This window comes from Rhopalosiphum padi, chromosome 2 (genome assembly GCF_020882245.1).
Source record: "Rhopalosiphum padi isolate XX-2018 chromosome 2, ASM2088224v1, whole genome shotgun sequence".
NCBI lineage: Eukaryota > Metazoa > Arthropoda > Insecta > Hemiptera > Aphididae > Rhopalosiphum > Rhopalosiphum padi.
This window is the reverse complement of record NC_083598.1, coordinates 57253112-57277745: the sequence shown is the minus strand read 5'-3', so window position 1 is coordinate 57277745 and position 24634 is coordinate 57253112. Positions and strand designations below refer to the sequence as shown.

General features: G+C 23.9%; 1 protein-coding gene across 1 annotated transcript; it reads right to left on the bottom strand.

The window, feature by feature from the left end:
• Positions 1 to 1857: 1857 nt before the first annotated feature.
• LOC132921966 (uncharacterized) lies at positions 1858 to 24394 on the bottom strand. The gene is made up of 22 exons (XM_060985238.1): positions 24372 to 24394; positions 23033 to 23077; positions 22601 to 22660; positions 20812 to 20827; positions 20685 to 20731; positions 18584 to 18613; positions 16874 to 16912; positions 15754 to 15780; positions 15342 to 15383; positions 14186 to 14236; positions 13271 to 13312; positions 11098 to 11139; positions 10336 to 10374; positions 9639 to 9683; positions 9100 to 9147; positions 6515 to 6556; positions 5977 to 6033; positions 5455 to 5481; positions 4051 to 4065; positions 3048 to 3062; positions 2579 to 2621; positions 1858 to 1991 (listed from the first exon to the last, which is right to left on the bottom strand). Exons 3-21 carry the CDS (start codon positions 22650 to 22652, stop codon positions 2593 to 2595), a joined length of 705 nt encoding a protein of 234 aa, XP_060841221.1. The 5' UTR covers positions 22653 to 22660; positions 23033 to 23077; positions 24372 to 24394; the 3' UTR covers positions 1858 to 1991; positions 2579 to 2592.
• Between the last annotated feature and the right edge of the window lie 240 nt (positions 24395 to 24634).

The window sequence follows — 24634 nt, the reverse complement described above, 5'->3', positions numbered from 1 at the left end:
AATAGTTTTGATTCAATTAATTCGTTTTAAAAAATTTTAAATTTTTTAAAAACCATATTATAAAGACATGAGTAGGTATAATATTTTATATCATTATTTTTTTCATTTAGATTTCTCGGGCACGATGGTTCATTTGGATCATTATAATTTAGTTACAGTTTAGGCGAAAATACAATTTGAAAAACTATCCTACATACTCGTAAAAAAAATACATAATCCACAAACCTCCACTGTTTTGGTATTTTATTGCGTTGCGACAATTAAGCGCTCAGACAATTTAACGCTATAATATTATACTAAACAAAGTAAAGGTTCATAAAAGTTCACTGCATTAAGTACAGAACTGCTGTACACAGCAAACACAGGGTTGGGCAGTATCTAAGATACGTATTTTAGATACAATTGTATTTTGTATCTTGTTATCTCGATACAATTATATGAGATATCGAGTATCTTGTATCACGATACATTTTTAGTCAATGTATAAAATAATTTTATTGAAAACTACTCGATACATTAACGCGATACTTTGAAAAATTAATTTTTTAGGATTATTTTTACTCGCCTATCTACCAACCACGACTGTTTGACTATGTTTTAAACATCAGTTGAGCGTATGTTTTCCCTGGCAGAATTTATTCATAATCCTACCAGGAATAAATTATCAGATATTACTTTTGAAAAATTAGTATTTTTAAAATGAAATAAGAAGTTATATTAAATAAATAAATTATTAATTTTTAAGGCGTTACGTGCAATATAAATTAAATTAAACCTTGACTACTGAATATTATTATACATCTATACAATATATTTATACATATTATATAATTAAACATTTATACTATATTATTGACTATTATAATAATCAGTATTTATGGATTATATAAATACCTATACAACCTACCTAATTGTGTATAAATAAACTTTAAAAAAATTCTATGCGTCATATAAGCTATGGTTAATTTTTTCAAATGTATCGAGTATCGGGTATCGAGTATCTAAATATTTATTTTAAAATGTAAGTATTGAGTATCGAGTATCTAAATACTTAAAATATAAGTATCGAGTATCTAGTATCTCGATACTGATTCGTGAGTATCTTGCCCATTCCTGGCTATACACGAAATGACAAAATTAAAAATGAATTCATTCGCACTGCCTGCGAATACCTATAAACCCGTCAGTTAATCTTTATGTTTGATGATAATGTTATTATAGGTACTTATTTTCCGCATTGTTCGTATCGTATCGATACGGTGTTATTAAATCGTTTTTATTAGATTACAATACCAACGACGATAACGTAGCAGTAGATGTAGGTTCTTATCGCTGGATAACTTTACTATTTGTTGATGTCATATTTTCACATGAGCATACTGAACACTATTCTCTTTTCGTTTTATACACTATTCAATTTATTGTATTAAAATTTTTAATATTTTAAATCATAAAATAGAATTTATTAAAAGTGAAAAAGATCGAGACCATCTGTATTACAGCGGATATTTATATTTATTTAACAATGATGCCTACTTCTTTATATTTATAAATTATTATTATACATTTTTTATTTGATACTGATAATGTAGTAAATTGTATTATATACGTAATTTACATAAACAAATTATCAAAATTATAATCATACCACCACGATTATATTCCAATTTACAAATAAATTATTAAATTAAGTATTATATTTATATAATATAATACTATTTATTTATTGCAATTGAATTATAATGAATAAATAATTTATAACAAAAATCAATTATCCTAAATTATTAAACATTTATATTTTATGTTTATTTTTGAGTAGTTGTAAACACTAAAATTATAAACTTTTTCTTACAGGTGATGACATTTTAATAAGTTAAAAATATACTGATATTTTACTAAATACGAATTTATTATCAAACTAACAAATGATAATTGATTATTAAATATGTTTGTCTTCTTAAATCGTAATCTTCTTCGCCATCATCATCAATCTAAAATCATATAATAAACAATTAATATCATCAAATGTTGTTATAAAAAATATATTTGGGTTTTAAAAAGTTCTTTTTCATATATTTTTTGTTGTGATAATAGTTGCATTACCCTATCTTTCAATATACTCGGCACAAATAAGTTTACAGTAGAGGCAAAAATTGTCGATTATCCAACCGATGGTTCAGAAATGCATTTCATTAAAATAATACTTATTATCGTTACGGTTGGTATTAAAGAATAATTGCTAACACGTATTTATATTCTAGAGTATAAACCTCTCTCGACCGATCGCGTAGTGTATCAGTAATTATTTATTTGACTATTCCGTGCGTGGAATAAGAACTACGAGTATAATACTCTATCCAGTGAGAGAACTCATCACAGTCAGGCGAAAATCGGTTCTTTTGCCCATACCCACGCGATATTCTGCCATGGTGTAATAGATATCGGTGCCAGTGTGTCGAGCGTCGAAGTGCAAAAAGTAATGGCGTTGGCATACGATCCGGTCCCTTTTGCGATACAGAATATATAATTTTTTAGCAATAAAAAAATATTTATGATGAGAAATAAATATAAATCCTACCTTTAATTATTGATTCAATCCGGAATCTCATTATTTTCTCTTACTGAAAATACATAGTTGTATTTTAATATTAGTAATATCGTACCTTTGTCATAGCGTAATAAATCGTATCAAGAAGTGGTTAATTTTAATTTTAAAGTTTAAATACATTTTAGGAGTATCGAATAGATTATATTATTTATAATGTATTTATATGTTGCAATGACTATACTACACAATTCCTAATGTGATAAATAGATATTATTAAATATATATTATATATATACATAATTAGATTTATTATTAATATATTATAACCAGATCGATCAGGATAAATAGTATAGTGTATTTTTTTTTTTTAATCCAAAAACTAACTAAGTGGAATAACTTTAATTTAGACTGTAATTTTAAAAGAACTTCAGCTCTATCAACTTATACAGCTAACAGATTTTAATTTACAATAATAAAAATATAAATACAATTGACTCACTGTATTTGGCAATAACTAAAAATATAATATATTTGAGGAATTAAATTAATGATATAATAAATTATATTATGATAATATACGAGTATTACAATTAAATATGAGATTTAAATATTTTTAACTAACTGTAATATTAAACATTTTTAATTATTTCCTATTTAATTGTTCTTATTGCAATCACCTATAGGTAATTTAGATGTAAAATAATAAAATATTTGTTTCTAGGTCACTTTGTACGGTCGAGCATTAAAAGTGCAAAACGTGTACATTTTGTATGGTCTGGTAAAAATTAAGATAACAGAACGCGGACACTTTGTACTATTGTATACATAAAGTATATAATATAAAATATAAACAAGTCGTTATAGCATCGGTTAGAGGCGAAACTATCCTTAAAAAATTTAAAAGAAACAAAAATGCATTGCTGGTGATAATAATTTAAACTATTAAATTTAGAATCATAAAAAGAAAATAACAAATTTTGAATTTTTAAATTTCCTGCCTATATTGGCTATATTATATATGACATGTAGTTTTTAATGATTTTTTCAATATTATTTATTTATATTTATATTGTATACATTTTTAATTTTCTTTAACTTTTGTCAATACTAATATAGTAGTAAAAAAATTGAAAAAACTGATTATTTCGACTTGTTAATATACTATATTTTTTAACGTTTGTAATTTGACTTTTTATTTAATTTTTACATTTTAATAATTTACATTATTTATAATTAAGTGTCTGCGTTAAGTGGTTTAAACAATGGACCGTACAAAGCGACCATTTTCCATTTATTACACTTGTGAAAACAATTAAATTGAGGGGTTACTCGATTTAGACAATGATACAAAATTTGTTAAATTTACGTAAAATTATTTCAAAACCAATAATTTTTTCAAGCTTACATTTCTACCAAGAATTATTTATTTGTTGATTAATTTAATATCTAAGTATTTAGGTACCTAATGTTTAATACAATGTATACAAATATTAAAAACTTACGGTGATTTAAAACATCTAAAAATAAATAATTGTCAACGTTATTCATTCCTGATACCTAATATGCTCCATTTATTATTTTAATATAAGAAACTTATTATAATTATAAGCTAGGTAAGAATGACCACATACATTATTAATTCCTTATTTCAAAGTAGAATATTATTTTGAATACTATTAGATATAATAATATATAAATCAAAATTTTAACGAGTAGCTTATAAGTTATAACTTATACTGTTTGAAATATTATTTAAAGATTAGGATTAATTTAACCATCTTAAAAATAGAATATCTATGCATGTAAAATTGTATTAATGAAATTATAAAGCATAAAATAATCTTATTTTTAATTTTAATTTTATTTTTAGCACATATAAATTCGGTTTCTACTTATAACTCAGTTATAAGTATTTAAAGTTTAAATGAGCAGAGAAGAGTGGTGTAAGATAACCCACGAAATACGGGTTCATTATTCCGCTCATCTTAGTTCTAATTGTTTTAAATACTTGTAGCTACTTGTCCAAAATTTGATTTTTATTGATTGAAATGCTTCAAATAATATTTTGCTTCAAAAAATAAAATTAAAAATTTATGCCGTCATTTAAATGGCAAAAATCTTTCAAGTATTTTCTAAAATATTCATAGTGCGAAAAAAAAAAATTTTCATTTTAATAAAATAACTTTGTGCCACCACAGGAAACTTCTCAAATTATAATAAATGATTTTAAAATATGATCTCCAATTATATATAACATTTCAAAAAATCAGAATTTTATCAAAAGCAATATTAAACGATATTATTGAAGTACAACAGATATACAGAAGCTTAGAAAAATAATAATAAAATCGCATATATAAATATAATAATAATGAATACAACGATATAATATAAAATAGTGTGTTTGTTACGAGGCGTAATATAATAATATAAATCAACAACTAACTCCTACCAAGTATTACATAGGACAAATATCATACAGTAATACAGTATTATAAAAATGTATATTATTCAACGTCTACTGTACTACAGTATGTCGTTATTAACAGTTTATATATATATACTATACATGATATAGGTCATAGGGTGTTTTGTTTATAATTTAAACAGATGTGAGGATGAACATCAGAACATATATGGTAAATAGCCATGTGTATATATAAGTCTTCTACCTAAGTTTTTGTTAAAAGATCTTTAAAAAAAATCAAGAAATAATACAATATTATGACACTATTTATATGTATACTTAAGTTTGATTTATTGATGAAAATATGGAATTTTTATAGATCTACTAATATTTAAATAATATAATAATAGTAAAAATTATTTGAAATATATATTAGTATAATACAGGATATAATTTATATTATGCTTGTATGACGAAATGCAATAGTAATAATTAGTACCTTTCCAATCAACTTTATTTGGTAAGGCTGAAATAAAAAATAAAAAGTATACTATATCATTTAGTAATAAGATAGCCAATAGGTATGTATATATATTAGGTACATATTATCATTGATTATAAATACTATTTATTTATTATTGATTTATAATCAATGATATTACATAATATTATGTAAATTAAAAGTAAAAGAATGACTTAAAAATTAAAAGATACTATTATTTTAACTTGCAAAAGAAATGTATTTCTATAAATATAACCTTTATAGATTTCCTTGCTCTTTTTACTGATCTCACACATATTGCACTATTTTTTTTAATTTAAATTTATTTATTTTTTCTATTTGTAAGGACGTATTAAAACTATTTTTTTTTTTTTTTTGGTAAATTAATTATTAAAATATTCAATTAATAGAAAAAAATTATTACAATATTTATACAATTAATCATTTAAATTACTAGCAAAAATATTTTAGTTTATAATTATTAGTGGGTTATATATTCAATTATTTATTTAAACTTACCACAGTCAGGTTTTTTATAATGATACTTTGTTTCTTGAACAACGATATCGGTAGTCTCTAATAATTTATAATTAAATTAATTAGATTTATTAAAAAAATAAAAAATATATGATAATATTTATATTAATTATGTTCCGCATTTGCAAGAAGTTTAAAGTTAAATTAATATTATGTTTATGTCATTATTTTACGAACTAAGAAAATATTCACAGCCAAGATATGCACAATAAAAGTATTCAAAAAGATTATTTATGACCTTATGCTTTCCAGCTTTTAAATTCTAAATGAAGTGAAAAATGAATAGGGCATACAACGGTAGATAGTTATTTTATTGTTTCAACTAATTTAATATGTATTATAAATAAAAATAATAATGTGGTGTACCTTATTATTATTTTTTTAAATATAAAATATATAAACTTAAATACATTTTTCTTATACTTAATAACTTCATATTATTTTCTTCAGAAATTAAATTAAATATTAAAATTATTGAAAAAGGTTTTTACATTAAAATAGGATATGATATGAAATTTACTTTTTTCATCAGATTTTGATTGATTTTCTTCTTCATTAGGTTCTGAAAATAAATTGAATTTATTATAATATATATTTTCGTAATATGCTGAATTTCTTCTTATTTATTTATAAATAATTATGATGGCAAATAAAAGTCTTTAAACAAAAATAAAATATTATTATTATTATTATTATTATTTTTCTTCATCACAAATATTATGTACATTTGGTTTATGTGCTCACTGCTCACTATCTGTATTTTAAATTCTAGGTGAATGAAAAATGATGAAATATATCCAATGTAGGTACCTATTAGTTTTGCATTTACAATACAGTACAATACAAGTGCTAAAGGAGAATCATGTACAACTTTTATAAATCTATAATTAAATTTAAAGTTTTTTGAACTGATCAATATTTAATAACTATATAGTAAAATGTTAAAAAAAAAAATAATATCCTGCCTTGATGAAATGTTGGAAAGAGAAACAATACTGGTATAATCATTTTATAATAAAATGGTCCAAAATATTATTCATAAATGTGCATTGTGCATACACCAACAAAAGATAATGATAAAAATTAAAAAGATGAATTTTATTATTTTTTGCATATAGCACAATGAGTAATGTGCTGATAGGTAATATACAAATTATTGAAGGTGAAGACATTTTAAACGTATAAATAAATAGCACACAGAACGAGTACCAACATAGGCGTAACTAGTGGGGGGGGGGGGTTGGGTGGGCTTCAGCCCCCCAGAATTTTTGGGTAAATATAATATGTGCTTATAAACATATTAATATTATTTTCGCCTACAATATAAAAAAATTTAATGTTTCATATAAACGAATTATCATTCAAGTCAGTTGTAAATACCAATAGAAACAATAAAATATAATAATCTAGTTAAAAAAAATTTGCTAAAAAACATTTTTAAGAATCTAGCCCTCTCTCCCTAACTTGAAGGACTATTAATCAGGTCCTATATCTAGCATTTAGATTGTGAGAATGTGGGATATAGGTATTTATTTTCTAGTTCTATATACTTTTTTCTAATTGTGCACATCACATTAAGTTAAAATGATGCTATATAAAATCTATTCCCTATAAAATTATTATATTAGCCTTAGTTGGATACTGTGGACTAATGGTAGAACCAGTGCTTGGAAGGAACGCGTTCAAAAGAATCCGTTCCTTTGATTTCGTTCCATTTTTAAGAACTTATCGGGAACGTAGTTCCTTTTTCATGTTTAGGAACGTATTAGAATTTCGTTTACTTTTTAGAGGAACATGAGCGATTTTTTTCGTTCCTTTCTTTGTTCATTAATTTTTAAATAAAAGTAATTAAATCAACAAAAATGTATAGCTTCTCTTGAAATTTAGTATCTAATATAAAGAGGTATACAAATAAACCTGTATACGATATTATTGATAATGTTTACAAAAGTTAAAACTATTACTGAATAACAATTTGTTATGTTAAAGTTTTAAAATTAAAACCTATCTCGAACAAGACAAAGTATCTAGGTGTAATTTTAGATAAACGTTTAACTTGGAAACCCCATCTCCAAAACAAAAGAAAACTTGCCAACAGTAGACTTCATCTCTTCCGACCCCTTCTTAAATCTAAACTTAATCTTAAAACCAAAATGTTATTGTATAATACAATGATCAGACCTGTCTGGTCATATGGTATTCAAATATGGGGGTCGGCCAAACCCTCCAACATTCGCCCCATCCAATCCTTCCAAAATATTGCCCTACGCACTATAACTGGTGCTCCATGGTACATGACAAACCTTGCACTACACAATGACCTCAAAGTAATTAATGTCTCAGACTATGCCAAAATACACTACCACCGTTTCCACTCCAAACTCAACTCCAGTACTAATCCTCTCATTAAAGACATGGCTTCATTGCACATTCCAGGCAACCCCCCTCGCAGGCTCAAACGTAATTGGAATCGAGATCTTCTTAAGTGATCGTAAATCCAAATAAAAGTTAGTAGGTTTCACCAATGGGTGACTTCCTTAAAAGTTGTTGTTTTTTTTAAATATTATATTATGTTTTATATCTAAATTACTAAATGTGCATGTTTGTACAGATTGTTTTTAAAAATAAAGAAAAAAAAAATAGAAAAAAAAAAAAAAAATTAAAACAATTATAGTAAAAATGTACCAATGTTTTTTTTATTTTATTTTACTTCACATCAAAAAGGAACCAGAAAAAGAACTAGTTCCTTTCTTTAAGACAGGAGCGGTAAAGGATTTAGTTCCTTTTTAACATGAGGAACGTGAATGTGAACTAGTTCCTTTTTTAAAGGAACTACCCAAGCACTAAGTAGAACACTGGACTAATATACTTAGTCGGTTAGCCTAATCGTAAATCAATTGTTCGTCTAAGCATTGTAAATTGAACTTACGAGTATAATCTATTAGCTACCAAATACTTTTAAACTAATTTATTATTCATTTAGAGTGTTTCTTATTTTTTTTATAGAGCTATAGAAGTTTACTTTCCTTTATTTCCTTTAAATCAAATATAAGTATTCAAATTTCAAAGTAGCAAACAATATATTTTACTTAATATTAAACTTACCTTTTTTGTTTTTATTTGACTCTAGTATAGTCACAGCTAAATCTATCACTGGAAATAAATAGAAAAGTATTTAAATGTTTGAGGTTACCAACATACCATTATTAATCCTATTAATATGCTTTTGAGAATAAATAATAGCGTAAAATTAATCTTATAGAATAAGATTAAATTTCATTTTAAATTTATTTTTATAATATCAGGAATACATATTTTTTAATTGTTTTAAATATTCTTATTTGAATAGATTTTATGGAAATAACATTATAAATGCATCATATTATATAGCGCTAAATATTTAAATGCTGGTGATGTCGATACCATAATCAAAAATACCTAAATTCTATTAGATACCTAAATAGTTGTTTTTTAGAAAATTTACATGAAGCTTATTTGTGAGCTATTAATTAAATCATATAGAAAGAATAATACTTTCAATGAAAATGGGTAAATGGGTAAATGGGTAATTTTTATATTTTTTTTTTAAATAGAATAATAATAACACAGCAAAATTAAATATTATTAAAAATAATGTATCTTACTTAGTTTAACAAATTTGGGTACATCAAGTCTTGTTGTAGTTATTACTATAAAATAAAATGCTAGTTAAGTATTTTATTAACCTTAAAATTATTTTAATACCTCTCGGCATATTTTGGAACAGAAAAGATTTAATTTTAAACTTTGTAGGTAGTTTCTAGGAGCAAATCAATACTTTAAGTATTGGATCAAAAATAGGAAAACAGTACTTTTCTTTCTTTTACAGTGTTTAAAATAAAATAAAATTTTATTTAGGGCTTTATTCCCCCAAGAGAATTTTTGAAATGACTGATGTTAATCTTTTCCTATCTAAAACGTGTTAAAATCAAATATAAATCAAAATAATCATTATTTATCTAATCATATGTTATAAAGTTTCACAAAATAACGTTCCGTGATCTGAGCATTTAAATTAAATAATTTAAAATTATGAGGTGTCTTCCTAATGTGTCTTTTTCACTATTATAAATTTATTGTAAATGGATTATAATTTTTCATAAATAAAAAAAATATATTTTTTATTATTGATACTAAAACTTGACAGAGTCATACTTTAATTTAAATTTTTAGTTGATACTTTATCGTTATATAATAAATTAATGAATATTTTGTGAGTTTATATTGTATGTATAATAATATGTTTTACAAACGTTCTTTTTTTAACTTTTTTATTTATAATTATTTTGGTTATGATCTTACCATTATATGAATTGTAGGTATTTATCATAGTCCGTAACACTGAAAATATTATATTTGTATGTAAAAAGTTTAAACAAAATGATTAGTTATTACCTTTTTTAAAATGTAAATTAGTTATAAATAATACACCATGATTAAAACTAATTAAATTTAAAAGTATTAAGACCATTAGATACACAAAATAAATTGTTAATTGAGCTTATAAAATTGAACGCGACAACTCTCTCTTTTAAATTAAATTCTTAAGTTATAGTTTATCAGTAATATATTTTGTTAGATATATAACTTAATATTTACAAAGAACTTATTTTATACACCTTACACTCTTATATACAATATACATTTTTAGATTATTCTGAGCAAAGTTTATGACAGTGATGGATGTTACATTGGTTTTACATGTTGTTGTTTTTTGGTCTGTTTACATTTTTACAGTAGAATAATGATTCAATGTGTCCGAACAATATACAAAATTATATTATTATAATTATTTATTAGATAATATTTTTGATGTTTGCTAGGAATAATTAGTTCAGTCTACTATATTAAGTGTCTAGTATTAATTTCAATATAGAATAAAATATCCTTTGAAATATACAGTCTCCACTCAGAGTCATTTTCGTATCCAATAATTTATAATTTAATTCAAATTTAATAAATTCTATTTTTATTCTAAACATTATTTAGATCCAAAGTTTATATTTTTATTATAATTATTATACTTAATATAATATTAAAGTATTAGATACTATATAAACTTACTATGTTTATAAAATAAAGTCTTATTTTCATCTTCTATTTTATCTATTTAAAAAAAAAAAATAATAACATAAGTAGTTTTCGTATAAGAGGACACACTAGCAATTAGCATATACAGTGGAACCTCTATAAGTCGAATTTTCGATAACTTGAATTTTATTTTCACCCCCAACTGATTCGAGTTATTGAGGTTCCAGTGTATTACACACATATATATCGTATATATCGATGATGAGCATTTGACTTTAATTTCAGTAATTTCATAATGTGCAATAATAAAATAAAATAATAATTCATAGATATTAAATAATTTATTACTCTAATAATAAATGTATAATGTATGGTGTTTAGATCGAAAAAATATGTCAGCTAAAATAAAAATAAAAATGTAATACATTTTTTTAAAGTAATATAATATATACCTCTAATTTTGCAAATTTTGGGTTTAGAATACATGTTGATAAATCAAAATTGTTTGAAAAAATTGATTAATTCGTTTTAATATATATTCAAAATAGGGCTTGCTATTTAAAAAAAAAATGAAGTTGTGTTACGCATGAGCGATATGAATTAAAAAAATTGTAATTCATAGGAATTTATGATTCATTAGTGAATTTTAACGTCCAGCAAACAGAATTGAAAAATATTTACAAGGTAATGAGTGAAAAAGTGTTCTCTGTTTATACACTAGACATGCGTCATTATATATACGTAAAATATTAATTAAGTTTGCTTAACTTGTTCAACATAAATATGCATTCAACAGATCCTATTTTGCGTTGATATGACGAGTCCACAGTCTACACAATTGCAAAATAATTAACAAAAACTCAACTTTTCCATCATAGACGGAACTAAGAATGTTTTGTTTTAATTCTGTTTTTGTTGCTCTTTCTTAAAGCTTTTGTTTAAACTTTAGCTTAAATAGTAGATTTAATTGAGTTATTATCAAAATTAAAAATATAAGTATATTTACAATTATTGCGTTGATATCACGAAATTTAAATTTTTAAGTGAGTAATGAGTACTTTAAAATTTTAATATTTTATTAAAAAGCGGCGTTGGGTGTCCTTAACACCAATGGACATCTCTATAGCGGTATCAAAGCAACACTAGACTTTCCCCAGCGCCGCTAGACGTTTTCGTGCAATGTTGGGTTGTTTTTCCACTGCGTCACCGACGTGATAGGCTAGGCCACGCTTATAAATACGGGTACGAATCGCAAACCTGGTAAGTACACTCGTAGTTCTACAAGGACTAACATCTACTACCAATGGAATATTAATGAACGCAACAGCATACAATTGTTAAACTCTAGTCAGATTCAAGAGCCCGCCGGAACAAGCATATTACAGTTGAATTACAAAACCTGAGAATTTTTTATGTTTTTATATAATGCTCAGAAAATGCATAGGAATGAAATGTCGGGCTCATTGCGGAAAATATTAACCTATCAATATTAAAATAAAATATTTGTATATCTTTAATACTTTTGTTTTATGTAATCGAAACTTAAATTCAGAAAAATATTATACGATTTTCTAAAAGCTTGTCTAATAGACTAACTTAAATCCATATTATAATTACTACTTTAGTCTGTATTCAATATATTAGAGATAGTATATTATTTTTCACGATAATTTCCAGAGTAACGATCATCAACTAAGTTAATAAAGATTACAAATTAACTCAATGATGATTCACACATATGATATCTTGAAAATTTCAAAACATAAACATATTCTGCTATTTTTATTCTGATTCAATCAACTAACAAACTTTCACACAGTCACTAACTTAAGTTACACAAACATCGCTTCTTATTGGATACTGTGTGACAAAATGTTCAGTCTATTAGTTTTAAGCGTTAGCAGTGTAATTCTGTGTTTATATATCTGTTTTTTTTTCATAGAATTCAAAATTGATATCAATCTATGATATAATTTTTAATATCTAATTTAATTGACAAAAATTCATTAAGTGTTAATAAAATAAAATGAATTAACCTTTACATAAATATTAAAAAATAATTCAATATCTAACCCATTAAATTGTGTCATAATGCATGTTATGGTAACCAAAGAATAATTATTTATAAGTGGATTATGTACTGTATATATGTGTATTATTTATTATTTTATAAGGTTAAGAAACTAATATTGTGATTTTTACTTACTTATATCTACGAAAATATTTAAATTGTAATAGTTATCCAAACCTAAAATATAAAATGAAACAAAGAATAATTTATTTATTATTTGTTAAATCAATTTTCAAATGTTTTTAATTATTCAGAGTACAATACAACGTTAAAATATAACATATAAGATATAGTATATAGTATATCAAACGTGAATTATTTATTAAAATTAATAACGGACAGTCAGCAATAGATAACAATAATAATAATAATAAAATAATAATAGATATAATAAAAAAGTTATAAAAGTAGCAATGATTGTATATTCAGAGTGATGGTTAGAAAATGTATTAGCTAGAGAGTAGAGACACTAAGCGATCAATTGGATAAATGTGGGCAATTTGGCATTAATTCGTAGCATTTTTGGATACAACACAATAATATGTGTCAAGAAAATGAGTAAAACGCTGGGGAACTCGGAAGTTAATACATAAGAGGAGGGAAAGTGTATCAAATGAGCCATTTACAACTTTATCCAGAAAAAATAAGTCAGCAACAGCTCATCTTTTCATCTAAATTATATACATTTAGTATCTAATAATGAGCCATTTTTTTTTAGATTTAAATTATAAATGTATGTATAACAATTAAATTTCACATTACACTTTTATTATACAAAGAATTATCAATTTTACAAAACTCATTTTAATAGGTTACAGCCTTACAGGTCACAGAGTTACATTTTTCTATGAAAATAACTATACATTTTGGTTTTTAATATCATGTTTAATTTTATTATTGTTTTGTTAGTTTCAAAATTGTTCTATTCAGTAATTTATAATTAGAATTAAATTTTAAAATGATATTTAATACGTACATATATGTAGTATGTACATAACATTATATGTTATAAATTATAGTAAAATGATCAAAAATATAATTAATACATACTTTCTTTGAAATATTTTAAAAATGCTGTGTATACATCCATAGATTGACTCTCTGAAAAGCATTTTTGAATATTAATCATGTTATATACGAATACCATATCGATACCAATAATTGTTATGGATAATTTAAATTATATTTTATAACTCTTAAAATCTTAACAAATAATGATATACTTCTTACATCTTTTTTTATATATTTTTAAATATGTCATCAGTGAAGTATTAACAATTTATTAATATTATTTTTTGTGTGGAGGGGAGGTTATTATATTATATATTATTTATTTGTATAAATATAGTCAAATTATAAAATTGAATTAAGCTCTCTATTCATATTTGCTAAATCATCAATCCCTATGGGAAAACCCCCAGAACCCTCCACCGTAAATATACCACCTGAATATCATATATAAAGTAGTTATATTATAAGAGTTGAATATTGTTTTTCATAATTTTAAGTTATTATTAATAATAAATTAGTTATAACTTATATTTATTAAAATATTTATGAGTGTATACGGTAGTTGACCATCAAATTACAGAATACGCCTGTAACGGCTCTAACGCTCCATTCCGCTCATCTATACTTTGAAGTTAAGTTTGAATACTTATAAAGTTATAACTATCTACTGATTCAAAATTCGATTTTTAGTTTTTACACATTATAATTCACAAAAAAATATTTTCCTTTTAATATTAATTAATAATTAAATTTAAGGGTGGAATGGGATGTAAACAAAGGGTATAATATCAAAATCTATTTACATAGTTTTAATTTTTTTTTAAATTTTTATACATTTTTAATAAATATACTTTAAAAGGATGATGTACCCGTATGTGTAATCACCGTCTTTTTAATACATAACTAGTTTAAAATTAAAATATTCTACGCGGGGTCTTAAATAAATAATGTTCTATTATCTGATAATTTTCATATTAAAAACAACAGATTATAGAGTATAAAATTGATTATTATTAACAATTAGATTTGTGCCACAGACAAAAATTGGTCACCCCCGGGTTGCTTCTAAAGGTGAATGGAGTATATTAGAATATATATGATTAGAAGTTGATAAGATATATTATGTATAAATAAATAGTTCTAAAAAGAAGTAATAATCGATTCATATAATAAATATTAAATTTATTTTACTAACCTCCATTTTCCAAAACAGTAACTTTATCATCAGTGTTAATATCTACAAGTACATAAAAATTATTTAACTTTATATATATATATATATCAGTAATAATTAATAGTATAGAATATAGATTTAGCTCATATAAAATTTTTCTAAGATTGTAAAATAATAACCTTATAGTTTTAGCAAGATTAAACGTCAGTATAATATATTAGGTGGCCAATGGGACATATAAGAACAAGGATTATGAAATTTAAAACTTTTTCTTGTATGAAAAACATATTACATATTATTATAATTTATACATTATACATAGAATTAATATTAGATTTACAGTTTATATATTTTAAATAAGATAAGTACAAACAATGTACAATTCATACATATCATTGTATAAGATAATATTAAATTTATGTGTTAAACATACCAGGAATCACCGTTTTCTTAAGAATTACTGAAAATGGATTAAATATTTAGTTTTAATGTTAATTTGTACTTTATATTTAATATATATTTGTGTTTACTATGATATAAAAATAATATATTGTAAATTTATTACAGTACAAAAAATAAAATAAAAAAGAATATATTTTTTATTTTTTATTTTACAATAATTAGGTACACACAATCTGTATGTACAATATGCAGCACAAAAAGTATATGTGATATTATTAAGTAACAACAAAATTTTTTTTAATGAGAGATCACCCATTAGGGACACTTGACGTTCCAAGTAAGGTGCTTAACCAAGTTAAGTTCTAAGTATCTAACTATGTTAGACATTAGAATAGGAACATTATGTAAAGAGACATTTGGACAGAAGGAGTGACATAAAGTGAAAATTGTACGTACTAACATTTTGGATTTGGTTTAATTCGCCATTTTGTGTACCATTCTGACATTAAATTTAGATAAGTTTGAAGGTTCACTGAAATAGTTTGGGGTTGTTGTCCATTTATATTATGGCTTACCGGATTTGGAAGTGGCGACCTATTAAATAAGACTTAAGCAACAAGTATTAATGAAGGAGAGAAGAATTTTTTAATTTAAAAAGTAGACCTTTCATACCAAACTCTATCAAACGCTTGGCTTATGTTGAGAAAAACACGACTGCAGAAATATTTTTTTTCTTATAAAAATGAAATTGCGTTAACTAACTTGTATACTTTATGTATTGTACTATGCGTCGAACGAAAATTATATTTAGAGGTTAATAGAATAGTAGAATCTTATTTGTGAGAGTGTAGGACAAGAGCCTTTTAAATATTAGTCTTCCTAATAATCTTGCTAGAACTGACAACAGACTTATTAGCCTGCACGATGAAGGAAAATCAAGTGGTTTGTCAAGTTTGGGAGTGAAAATTATATTGACAATTTTTTATAGAAATGAGAGTCGTAGGATTGTGTTAAATAAATGAGTTAGAAATAGAATTCAGATAAGATCGGCTCGCGATTTAGCGATTTTACCGGCTAGCCAGCGATGTATTATTAATTTTATATTATTAATATGAACTGTTACATAAAAATATAATAAAAATATAACTTACAATACTGGGTAAATACTTTCTCAAGTTGATAATATTTACCTGAAATATAACATTGTATACCTTTATGTATTTAATTTTATGATTTCGTATTTAAGAGGACGCTATACCCACATGTGTTGTCTCTGTCTTATACACGTGTAACATAGTTAAAAACTGTTTTGCGCGGGACAATTTTACTCCCTCGATATTTATATCAAAATTACTAAAATTTTAAATCGCATTGAGAAGAACTTTACCTTGTTGTAGCGTTTTAATTTTTTTGATAGTGGTAACCAATAATTTTTAATAATTAAATGAAAAAAACCTAAAGTTCTCAAACCGATAACTTCAATTGCATTCATGTTATCAAAAAAATTAAAACGCTACGACACAGGTAAAGTTTTTCTCAATGCGATTTAAAATTTTGGTAATTTTGATATCAATATCGAGGGAGTAAAATTGTCCCGCGCAAAACAGTTTTTAACTATGTTACGCGTGTATAAGGCAAAGACAACACATGTGGGGATAGCGTCCTCTTAAGTATTTTAAGTTATGTGACTTATGTTAAATGTTAATAAAAATGGTGGGAGTACCATTCTGCAATTCTGCTCTATAGTAGACAATCGAGTGGGGTTGTATTAAATTTGAATTCAATAATAATATATATATTTGATATATGTATACGATAAAATATTCCGAGCCAAGACAGTCTAACCTCGATCAACCTAAGGGCTAAGATAAAGTTTTATAAACAATAAATTGTTTTAACAATTAGAAAAAATAAAATTTCAATTGTCTATAAGACTATAAATAGATCAAAAATACTTGAAAAATGTTGAACATTTTATTGTAAATAGAAAACTATAACATAAACAATTAATGAAAATGTCGAGTATTTAAATTTGGACTTTACGTAAAAATTCCCGTTTTTTCTTAATTGTTTATTTGTTTTTTCCCAATTATAAAAATAAGTACTGGCAATCTTTAAGTTTAGCCTTTCTAAAATCTAACTTTATATCAAAAACCACCCCCAATTTTGAAAATCGAAGTAGTTTATTGTTAACTCATACTGTACTCACACGCACAAAACACGTCATAATAAAATCAATACATTAATCACTCCACTCAAATTCTAAAAATAATTTATTGATAATTTTATCTATGTTAATATGTTACCAGGCGATATAGATGTGAAAATACTGTCACTCGTATAAAATATACGTAAAATATATATAAAAATTAATAATCTTATTTTTTTTTTTTTTTAATGAAAATTTGTCCATTTAATTGACTTATCCACAAATAAAAATAGCAGTACAATTAAGTTAAGTACTTAGTTTAAAATTTAGTTAAATTAGCATGCGGTCAAAAAATGTATTAAAAGTTGATATTTTTGTTAATTAATTAAAACTTTAAATAAATAAAAACATTTTTTGTTGTTTGAACACTATGTTTGAATATTGATCTATAGCCATAATATAGTCGCATCATTATATAGCTTATAAATTATAATTACTTGCCATTACATCTACTAAAAATGGCACGTATACCACTATCCATCGATACTCTCTCCACTGTTGTACCACCACCACAACTCGCACAGCACTATCTCTAAATACGGGAGGTTTGTTTTTCCGGACCCTGTACATGAATGTTATATTTAGTGATACTTACTTAGTAAGTAATTATTATAACTCTAATACATATTTTAAAGTCAAATTAATTACTTACATCTTTTCGAAACATATTGTTGATAAATAACTGAAAATCAAATAGAATGTTTCATCATAATATTTTACTTATAGGCAACCAAAATAACAATATCTCTATGGCTTTAACTTATTTTTATTTTATTTTTACTAAATGATTAATTTATCGGTAAAATTAACCAACTTGTGTTTTTGAAAACATTTTTTACAAGATTTAAATTCATTAAAATGTAAGGTTGACAATTTGCGGAAATATAACATGTTGGGTATTCCAAAAAATACTCGGGTACGTCTTAGAACATTGAAAAATGCACAGTAATCAATCGTTATTTATTAATCATCACGTTATCTCTAATAAAAAAAATTTCAATTAGTTTTAGTATTTACGAAAGAAATTCAGTAAAAGTTTGACTTATTCATTTATAAGCTATACACGTGAGTGCTCGCCATTTCCCACGCAGCCAAGCACATATTTCGTAGTTTCACATTTCAGATCTGGAAGTTAGCAGCTCAGTTCACAATTCATCAGCCAGCAACTCAGCCCAGGAATCCTACAATTACCCCGAGAGCTCACCATAGTGGTGTTCCCCATTCCCCGTTGCTAAATATATATATACATAATACATATATAAGTACTATAGGTACATATTACATACCTATAATATATTAATTTATGTATTGTATTGTATTGTATTGTAGCTCATCCATGCATAAATATTTTTTAGTTGTTGTTTGTAATGGTACTTGTAATATAAATTGAAATCAAATTGATTGATAAATATTTGTAAAGACTACCCATGAATATACCGTGAACCGTTCGTTTGACGAAACAAGCAGTTACTGCCTCTCTCGGCTTTCTCCTTTTAAATAATCTTTATGTTAACCAGGGTTTACTGATTTACTGTTGTCTAATTCTTGACTCCCAATGCCTCAAACTACATGGGTCAAATGAATTAAAAAAGATCGAAATAGTAGTTATTCTATGATAATACAAAGCCTGAATGTCATGGTTTTGTAATAATTAATGCCTATCATAAAAATTAATTATTTAGTGTAAGAAACTATAAGAGACCAACTCAAATCAACAATAATTAATAGACAATAGTTAAAATTTAAAATATTGGAACGATTCAAATTGCATTAATTTACTAATATTTATTTCGACAAGGATATCGTTGCTATATTATAATAAATTACAACTATGAATCAATAGACGACATTTTCTAAAATCATCCTCAGCCAAGTTCAAAAATTATCAAATTTATAACCACCACCGATCTTCAATCTAAACATTCTATACTATAATAAAATTAATAAATCTACAAAAAAACACGCAATGCATTCAATGAATAATCTTTTTTAAAGCTTATAATTGGTAATTGTCAACTGTACATTATTACACCCAATGGACAATGTTACCGTGAGTCTTTAAAAACATAAAACAATTATAATGTAAAACGCTATTTTACTTCATAATGTAGTACCTATTATTATTTTTTTTTTTTTAATTTTATTTTTTTAATCTATGTTTCTGAAATTATGTCATTCCCGTTCTCCTCTGGGAATTTTCCTGAACAATTTGTGAATGCCGATCCTATTACAATAAAAAATGTTCAAAAGAAAAACATATTTTTAAAAATCTAATATTTTTCATTATCGTTTTTAAAGTTTGACTTTTATAACATAACAAATTTTTAATTTCATATTTCGAAGTAGAATATTTTTTAGAGGAATTTTATTTATAAAAATTTAGAACTATTAGTTCTATTACTATTATTCATTTTTTGTTAATACTACGGTTTTTTAATCATACGAAACATACAACATTAATAGTTTATAACATAATATAAAATTATTAAAATTATAGATAATATAAAATTAATAAAATTATAAAACTTTTAAATACACGAATAGGAAATCAACACAACCGAGACATGTAATTTATAACTAATATATATTTTAAGTTTAAATTGAGTCAAATATAATTGTTTAAGGTATAAGACTTAATTAGACTATCAATAGACTATTATTTCTATACTTAATCAATGGTATTACTAAGCTTGCATATTAGACTTTACTATAAATTTAATATAATATTACCTACAGTTGCCAAGCTAACTTACAATTTTCTACAACAGCTACTTTGCTAAGTTTTCCATCAACCCTTTTGCTATGAAACAAAATAATGATGTATTAGATTCGAATTTAAAGCTATAAAATACCCACCCCTTGTCATATAATTTTAATTACCCATCAGCTTCAAAATCTGTAGATATAAAATGAAAATAATTCAAAAGTTTATTTGTTAATATTTTACTAGAGTAAAACTTAAAAATGAATTATTTATTTAATTAATTATCATTCATATTTAATGTAACATTATTATATTATATAATATATAAAAGAATAAAATATAAAGCTATAAAACTATCAATAATTACTAAAAATCATCATTTGTTACAAGTAAATTAATTAATTGAGTACCTAAGCCTACACATTTTTTATATAACATTTTTTTTTTTTGTAGCCTATAAAATGGGGAATTGGACATTTCGACACGGGAGTTTCAGTATCGGCGCTGGAAATTTCGGCGCGGTGTTTTTTTTTTTTAAATTTACAATTACTATTATGAAAAATAATCGTAATAAAATCGTCAATGGTGCAATCCTACCAAATATAGCTGTTACTGTGTAACGTAAAAACCGATTTTATAGGTAAGATAAAGGTGTAGGTTATTAACCCACATAAATTTTAAAAATACAAAATAAATAATATAACAATAAAGTTTTATATGTTTAATAATACATGATTATATGGTTAAAATATATATATTATGATACCTAATGGTTTTATAATTATTATCTTACCTATATAGATATATAGTAGGTTTTTACGTTACACGATAACAGCTATATTTGGTAGGATTGCACTATTGACGATTTTATTACGATTATTTTTCATAATAGTAATAGTTAATTTAAAAAAAACACCACGCTGAAATTTCCAGCGCCGATATATCTTCGCACCGAATCACCCGTGCTGAAATGTCCTAGACCCTATAAAATGGTTGGTACTTTGATATTAGATATTTGTCTAGTGATATCTAACGTTTATGTCCATTATGTTCAGTGAAAGTAAAGTAGTATACATAGACCATAATACATTAATACGACTAAAATAATATGTTATCATGTGTATAATTACAAATAGGTATATATAACAAATTCAAAAATATAAATTTTAATTTGAAATTTTTATTTCTATAGTGATAACTTAATAATATATTGGGTGAAATTTCTTCTGAATTCAAAATATTTTTAACTTTATTCTATTTAAAAACAAAATCAAAACTTAATTTATAATGCTAAAAATTGATTCTTTTTAGATTGATAAATGAATGCATGAATATAAAATTAATATATTACAAGAAAAATAACAAACATAATTTTATATTTTATTATGTGCCCAATAATATTATAAGACACTACAACCTTTTAAGTTTTAAATTTATCACTATTTATTATTGTCGAGTATGTGAAGAAAAAATGTTGTATAAAATAACATTTAAATGTTAAATGGTTAATTAACCACAATTTTTTGCTTCTGGGTGAACTTTGTCTCTAGAGTGACTACTTATTAATTTAAAAAAATAATAATAACTAGGTAATAATAATATAATCTATAAGGGGTTATATTGTAATAAATAAAAAAAAGAATAAAAGAAAGAAAGAATTAGGTAAGCACTTTGATTTCTCAAATAAAATTTAAAATAAATAGCCTTTGCATTTTTGAGGATTGATTCCTTAATGAATATCAACAATACCTATATTAATAATGGCTTAAGTACTGAGTACCCACTTACTTAGTCTAAAATTGTTATAAATAGTTTTCAAAACAATATATATTTTTTTTTAAAGTGAATAATTATGTTACATTATTATTGTATTATATTGCCTTGGTAATATAATATTAATATAGTACTTATCTTTTTAATACATAATTTTAACATACTATAAATAAGTAGATATATTATACTTACCAATATCTTTTGATGAAATTTCCAGATTAGGAAATACTTTGGGATCATACATATTTAATTCTAAACAAATTAATTACACACAAATGTCTATAAATAAGTATTTTGTTCAATTTTTTAAGGTTATTCTCATTATTGGTACCTATTGAATAATTATATTACAAAGAGAAAATAATTGCTCTTTGTGAATTCATAATTTATATTCCTTATATAGAACTTTCTAAGAGCTGTTAGAATAACCATATTAATATACAACACAAATAAAAAACGATAGTTGCATTAAAAAAAATAATCTTTTAATAATTTTGTTTAGAATCTAAAATTATCATGGTATAAACAACTTGTTAAGTTATTTAACACTTGTTTTCTAAAATAATTGTCCAAAAGGTATATTTTATTTTTAGTAATTAGAGTACATGAGTATTTTGTAAATACCTTTTATGTATACCAATATAAACTCCTCATAATGTGTTGATGTAACTGAAAAATAATAATAATAATCTATTTTATTTTATGAACATTATTACATTATACATTAAAATTCAATATTTCATAATCAAAACAGCAATATATGTTATAAATCATATTCATTCAGAAAACGTTTACGACAAAAAAAAATATTAATTTTCAAATACAGTGATATTAGTGTCATAATTTTTAACCTTAGTACGTTCAATGTTCAATTTTTTTTTTGGTATTAGTTAATGAGCAGGGAACAGATTTCATTGTAAATACATATTTTTATTGGAATGAGAATATTAAATAACCAGTCAAAGACAGTCAGATGTCCTTATGCATTGTTGAAGATACAGAAAGTTACATAGAAAATTTAGTTAAAGAAAAATGTGTAATGTATCTGAAAAAATATGGACTAAAAATATAAAATAATTAGAGATATGTTAAAATCTAAATAAAGTATTGGACGTTCATGATATAAATAATATAAAGTATTTCCTCTTTAACCTACATTTTTTATGTAATTCAATCAGTACAAAAACATGTTGCGACCAAATCATTGCAACTTGAAATTTTAAAAAAATCTCAAAAAATACTTATATACATTCACATTGTTTCAAAAAATAGGTAAGCAAAAGAAAATAAGTACATATTTTGGTTTTTTATCTTCCTCTTGCATAACCATTAGCATTATTTAGCTTTTGAAGAGATCCATCTCTTCGCTTTTATTTAAATTTTGTTAAATATAATTACATTTTAATGTTTATTTGTTTGATGGAACAAAATAAATAATTATTATTGTTTATTTGTTTGATGGAACAAAATAAATTATTATTATTGTTTATTAATTATTACAATAAAATCTGTTCCCTACTTATGAGTCATATTTAATTATAAACCTCATGTAATTTAATTATATTATTGTTATTATTATAGATTTTTTCTACTATTAGATTATTTGTGTAAGACTTTATAATTAATAAGCTCATAAACTGAATATTAGAATAACATTTTTTTAAGTTTACTCTGTAATTACTAATTACTAGTTGAAAATACTGAATACAATTTTTCTTTTATGTCCATTTCCTTATTATTAACTTATGATGTCCTATACCAAAAGTTCTAGATTCTTCTTTTAATATAAATATTATAATATAGATAGGTACCCACTATATTGGTTTTTATCACCCCAAATAATAAATATTCTAAGGTGCTTAAATATTTTGTAATAATGAAAATAAGATAACAAGATTTTCGAGACGTTTTAATCTAAAAAATTAAAGAAATAAAATGTTTGCAATTAGTTTTAGGTTCTTACGTTTAATATCAGTAAGATTAAAATAATTCTCTATAAAAAAAATTAAATATAATTAAAGTCAATATTAAAATATTATTGCACATATTTTTAATATAATATATAATTATTGTATAATAATTTAATTAAATTAAGACAATATATTTAAATAAAACAAAATCCAAAATTGTTAAAATTTAATAATGTATACAGCAAAAATAACTAACAACAAAAATAATAAAAGATAATATCATACAATTTGACTCAATTATAATTTATTAGGTAGG